The following is a 6,206-nucleotide window of genomic DNA, read 5'->3' as shown; positions in this document are numbered from 1 at the left end:
GATGTTGGTGTCTATTTTCAGCTACGTACATTCATTTTGCCCCCCAAAAAGTCGATGCCCCCACCCCGTCACACGAGTCCTTTCAACTAGAAAGCCATTTGTAATCCATGGGGGGGCAGAAAATGTTTGGAAACCACTGGGGGGGCGCAGAAGAAAAAGTTTGGGAACCAATGTTATAGACGATTCTGTAAATAATGAACATACAGCTGAATTTGTGTGGGGGAATAGAAAATGAATTAATTATAAAGTATTTTGATCAACCAAAAAGGGGGAAGTAGAAATAATGATTTAAAAAACTTTAGTTATAATTATTAATATGATCAATGTAGGTACCAATAATTGAATATTTGAGACACCAGTAACTTTATTAAAAACAATATTTTTTAAATATATGTAGTCAAATTAAAGGATGGATTCTTTTAACACTTTTTCAAAGTGATTGATTATATGACCAGGATGTAAAAAAAAAAAAAAAAAGGAGACATTTTACAGTTATAATAAGTATTTTATTGGTTCAACAAAGCTGCCAGCACCTGACAGATAAATATCCAGATCTGAGTTAATCTATGTACAGCTTTTATGGTGACAACACAAACTGTCCCTTATAGACATATGTCATGTTTCCCAGTAAATAACTTACTTAGGGCTGATTTCCCTTTCAAAGCAGATATGGTCCCAGTTAAAAACGTATTATTAGGCTGTATGTGTATCTGTGATAGAAGCCCTCTTCATTCGTTGTTAGCATGTAGTGTGTTTACATGTGCAAATCATCAAATAGGTGCAGCAGTAGTTTTGCGAGGATAAGCACTCTGTGATCTGTGTCTGTGCAAATAGACGATCTGGAATGCACAAATGTTATGTACAGTAGATACGTTTAGGCTTTAATCAGTAGTAGAAGAAAAGAAATGACATCTGAAATTTAGTGCGATCTGTCTCCGATCATATTCTGCAAAAACAGATTACATACAATAAATGCTTGACATTATATTTCGTTAAATAGCCTCTTTATGTGTACGTCATTAGCTTTTTCCAGAACTCTTCACTGGCATTTGCATTATTCTGCAGAATTTTTATGACTTCTTTATTTCTTTAAACCTTTCCATAAACACTTTGTATGCAGGACAGCTGAGCAAACGAATACGCAGGCTCCAACAATTAATGCCATCCACTCAAAAGCCACAAATAAAAGAGCTACAGAAGCACACACGTGACCAATTGTTCATATATTCAAATCACGGCAACGCGAAGCCGGCTGCAACCAGGATTCCCCATCTTTAATACACATCCAGGTTTTGTTTGTAAAGGGTCAGTTTGTTCTTTAATGAAATAACCCAATCAAAGCTCGGCAGAGGTAAGAAACCTATCTTTACCAGCTGATCCATCAATGTTGTTTTTTTTCTTTTTACATGTTTGTTTTGCATTTTCCCACCAGTTCCTTAGATCATGCCGATCTGCATAGATACAGAAGCCTAAACAGACAAAGTGGACACTGACAGCAGCACCTTCTCTTGTCCGACTCAAGCTCAAGATGGCTCTTGTTATTCTCACAAACAACCCGATGGCAGCAAGGTTCTCTCTCTGTTGTGTCTCCGCGATTCCTGAAGAATCTTTTCAAAGCTTTCTGTGAACAGCACCGTCAGTTTGAAAGGAGCCACCTCAGCCCCGCGCCCCTTCATTTTAGGAGCGATATGTCGTCTGCGAAGTCCCCGTGTGGGTGGAGGCAGCGGGCGAAGCGCCACTGGCACACCATGAGACACAGAGGCAGCATGAAGAGGGCGCAGATTCCCGCCATGATGTAGGCGATGGTCATCAGGGTGGACTCGTCCGTCTGCGGGATGTTGTAGCCGCAGTCTTCCAGGTCGACGCCGTGGAACGGGCCCTCCACTGACGCCGTGCGGAACTCGTCGTGCACTGAGAACGGACGAACATGAACATATGGAGTTCAAGTCGTTCAACTCAATTTTGTTAGTTTCGTGCTTTATAAGCCTAACTGCAAAGCTTTTTCAAAAGCATGTGTAGCAGTTGAACATTTTCATGTTTTTTTTTTTCACTTTTCAACTGTAATCTTCAATGTGTTTCAATGAGATATCATGTGACAAACCAACTCAATCTAAAAAAACAAGCATTCTAAAAAAAATAATGCATGTTTTTTTTTTGTAAATGAATATCTAAAAATATCACATATTTCAGTTTAGATATGAAAAGCTGGAAGAAACATACCCACAAACAAAAGTTTGCTTCATTATTATGCACTACTTTGTGCTAGCATCTCATAGCATCCCAGTGAAAACACACTGAGACCTATTGTAGAGTACCAAAATAATATTCATGAATAAAATTCAAGAATCAGAATGAGGGACATGAACACTTTCTAAGAGCCTTTCCTTCATCCTGTCTCTGTCCTCTCCTCCTCACCATGGCAGGTGCTCACGGCGAATCCGATGCGTTTCTTCTCTCGGTCAAAAACGACATAGAAGCCCTCCATGATGACGGCTCCCATCACTGTCCCGGTGCTGGACTGAGACACGGCGAACTTATAGCAGTCCTCCTGAGCAGAGGCAACATCCTCCACCGGCCTCAGGTATTGCTGCACAGACAGAAACAATAGGCAAATAAAAAGAGGAAAACATTCAAAAGTGGCTTCAAATGAAGATATATGTGGTGAGTTTCCAAAAAGAAAACCTGTAGTTTCTGTAGACATTATCAGTTGCATCAAAGCCATATGTGGATTTAGGTATGCTGTTTTTAACAACAGTTGTTAAAAACTTAGTGCCCCATTCTTCTATTTTTGCTTTTCAGACCCACTTTTTTGTTTATTATCACACAAACTGTAGCATCAGATAACTATAACCTGAGTTAATAAAAATATCTGTTTTTACACTATAATTTAATTTATTAAGAGGAAAAAATACTTCCTGAAGCAACTTAACCTGATGTGAAACAGCAGCTGCTCTCCTGTTAAATCATGACGTAACTAAAATTAACCAGGATTTAATTTTAGATTAAAGGACTTAGTCATTTCTAAGTAATGACTAAATTCTTAGAAATTAGTTTCTAAGAATTTAGAAATCCTTAGAATTCTAAATCCTAGAAATCAATTTTTCTCAATTTTTTAAGGATGATTAGTCATTCTTAAAAAAAAACTGCTTCCTATTTTCTATTTGCCCTTCAATTTCAGACACAATTTTCAGATTTAAAACTATGATGAACAAGCAGCAGAGGAGGAAAAACAAAAAGATGTAATAGCATAACTGTCCACTAGAGGGAAATGACTTCTGCACATTACTGTGATCCTGTTCTTTAAACTCCCACACAATCAGTTGATGTGTTTATTTGTATATTTGTTCTCAGTGTGGATTTTACCTGAAGCAGAAGTTGCAATAGAAACGTGACGACGCGTCACGCTGTAGCACGAAGGTCACAAACCACCCACAGGTTTGACAACTGAGGCCACAGAGCCACTTTGAAACGTTTTAATGACTTTCAACTGCTTCTGATAGCACAAACAGCGCTTTTCGAAAAGCTTTCATTTAAAAGGATTACATAAATGAAAACCTTCAAGTGTTCAGAGTCTTAATGTGAATAAAGTTTCTGCTTTAAACGTTTTCAATGAATCTTAAATCCAGGAGCCAAACTTGGGTAGTTTGAAATCATTTACTCAGGGCTGATCTTCATGTAAGATCGATAGCAACACACGGTCGGTCCGTTTCTGTTCTGCGTGAATAAATAAATTCACATCCAGAACCTGGGGCAGGATGGAGATCCTGAAGGACTGGTTGCGGTTTTCACTCATCAGGTAGAGGGAGATCACTGGGAAGATGTGCCAGGGTGTAGTTCCAGCCTGCCAGCAAACCAGCTGCTCCCCGAGCCAGAACCCAGAGGGAAACTGCTCCGTCTGCACAAAGACATTTATTTGTTGTCCAGTTTAAAAAAAATAAATAAAAAAAGGAATTTGAGCTATTTTGGTTCATTTTAATTTTTTTTATAAAGAGATTTCAGTCAAACTATAATAAAAGGAAAATCAAGTGCAACCATATGAGTCACATGCAAAGGACTCACAGAAGAGGCGGCTTCAATAGCCTTCACTGCAGCCTGGAAGACTTTCCTCGGAAGTCGAAGGTTGGTGGTTCCACTGTCCACGATGCTCTTGTCATAATTGTACTGCAGAGCACACATGTTGCATGTTTGTTACCTAACTTTTAAGAAGAAAAATGATCTTTTAAAATGATTTATCCCTGATAAAACTGTACCTCTTTACAGTCCATGTTAAGATCCTGTCCGTTCACCTCAATCCGAACAATAATGACCTCGTAGTACCACTCCCTGCGGATGGGAGTGTACCAAAGCTCTCCGACGTACAGCGACGAGTCCACTCCACCGATGATCTAAAGAAAACGCAGGAAAAACTAAATGAACCCAGCGCTTAACAAAAACAAAACATCATGGTTTGTGTGTGGGTCACCATGCTGCCGCCAACAGTGGAGCTGCCCAGCGACTGGTTCTGGGTGAAGCCTGCGCCGCACAGCTGGAGGGAGAAGAAGTTGGGGACAGAGGTCTGACGAACCAAAGAGTCGAAGAAAGGCTCCAGCGTCTCGTCCGGCTGGAAGACAGAGAGAGAAGTGCTGCTGTTGGAAAAGCTGACTGATGGACAAAAACATTTAGCTCTTCGTTTTGCTCCTCTTGACTCCCCAGCTGAAAAGTTATCAGACCAGCTTCCCAGTTTATGAATAAAACGGAAAAAGGCTTTTTTTTTCATTCTTTTTTTTAATGGACTTGTTTAATCTTTCATTTACTGATTCATCGACAATAGTGTGTAATCCTTGATCAAATACAAGGATTACATACTATGATACTTCCACCACCATGTTTCACACTTGTATTTTTACTGTTGAAATGCATAGATTTCTCCAATACGAAAACCTCAGATTATAATCCCAAAATGCAGAAATGTATCTGTGCACAAAAAAGATTTGTTGGCTTCAGGACCTGATTAGTAATTTGCAGTTGGATTGAATCAATCTAGTGAGAGTACAATTTCTTCCTCTGAGCATGCCTACTCGTCACACCGTGGTTGCTGTTATTAAAGTCAGATTTATCAATGCTAGTTAATGACACCATATTTGAATTTGGGAATATAAACACCTTGGTAGCACGTTAAACAGAATTGGGAGAGTGCTGGGATTAAACTAAATCAATTAAATTAAGATTCAAAACTACTTTTCTCCAAAGAGTTGGTGTAGGGGCTGATGGCAGGAGGAACCTCCTGTAGCAGTCTGTATTACAGTGGGGCAGAAGAGGCCTCTGATTGAAGATACAAATCTTTGCATCCTCTGTTTTGTTATAAAACAGAGGATGCTATAGTTATAGTTTCCAGCCTGAACTTAATGAACCAAGTTCAGAGCTCTAACATAAATTAAAATTTGTCCATTCATTTTTTTTTCTGCAAGTTTAAAAATATTTAAGTTGTGAGAATATTCATCAATTAGTACACAGCTAATATCATCATACAGGATTTACAGCATGAGCTTTTTTTTTTTTTAAGTTGCAGACTGCTTAATTAATCTCTCTCTGTCTTTGCTCACAAGAACTGTAGTTCATTATGGACCAATTCCCAAAGAAGCTTCTTTCATTTACATATTTTCCTGCTTTAGTCATCAGAAAGCTAAATGGGTCTGAACGTCCAATTTAATAGTGACTCATTAGGACAACATTTGTAGCTGTGGCCAAATTTGAAGATTTGCAAGGCTGGCGTTCCTCTTTAATGAAGTCTTTAAGTATATTAGCTGACAAAAAAAAAGAGTAAATTAAAAACAACATCTGTGCTGTGATTTCTGCTACACTTACATATACTTGCAAAAAGGATGCATTAAACAATAGGTTCACTCCTCTGCAAACCCTGCAAACTCTTATTAGATTAGTATTGATGTTGTGCTTTTACTTTCTAGTGTTATATTTAAAGCAAAGAAGAGGCCACTGAAGGCAAATTAAAAGTGAGAAGAGGCCAACATTCTCCATTATCAGGTCTGCATGTGATTGAGAAATGCTTGAGCTGGGTCCATGCTGACATGCACTCATACAGCAGTCACCACACTCTTACCTCTGAGGGAAAGTAATTCATCTTTTTGATATAAAACAGCCATTTACAGTTGTGGTCAAAAGTGTACATACACTTGTAAAAAATCATAATGTTATGGCTGTCTTGAGTT

At 38.6% G+C, this 6,206-nt stretch overlaps 1 protein-coding gene across 1 annotated transcript in view; it reads right to left on the bottom strand.

Annotated features, from left to right (window-relative positions):
- Positions 1 to 484: 484 nt before the first annotated feature.
- The window catches only part of bace1 (beta-secretase 1), a 15,986-nt gene continuing 10,264 nt past the window's right edge, over positions 485 to 6,206 (bottom strand). Inside the window, exons 4-9 of the mRNA XM_015060843.1 lie at positions 4,463 to 4,600; positions 4,251 to 4,385; positions 4,060 to 4,161; positions 3,746 to 3,895; positions 2,416 to 2,587; positions 485 to 1,911 (exon numbers count right to left, since the gene is read on the bottom strand). Coding sequence (XP_014916329.1) covers positions 1,673 to 1,911; positions 2,416 to 2,587; positions 3,746 to 3,895; positions 4,060 to 4,161; positions 4,251 to 4,385; positions 4,463 to 4,600 — 936 coding nt within the window. The 3' untranslated portion in view covers positions 485 to 1,672. The remainder of the gene's footprint in view (positions 1,912 to 2,415; positions 2,588 to 3,745; positions 3,896 to 4,059; positions 4,162 to 4,250; positions 4,386 to 4,462; positions 4,601 to 6,206) is intronic.

The sequence above is a fragment of the Poecilia latipinna genome, unplaced genomic scaffold (genome assembly GCF_001443285.1).
Source record: "Poecilia latipinna isolate Pla-1442-1.1 unplaced genomic scaffold, P_latipinna-1.0 Scaffold68, whole genome shotgun sequence".
Taxonomy (NCBI): Eukaryota; Metazoa; Chordata; class Actinopteri; order Cyprinodontiformes; family Poeciliidae; genus Poecilia; species Poecilia latipinna.
This window is presented reverse-complemented; position numbering and strand designations above follow the sequence as displayed.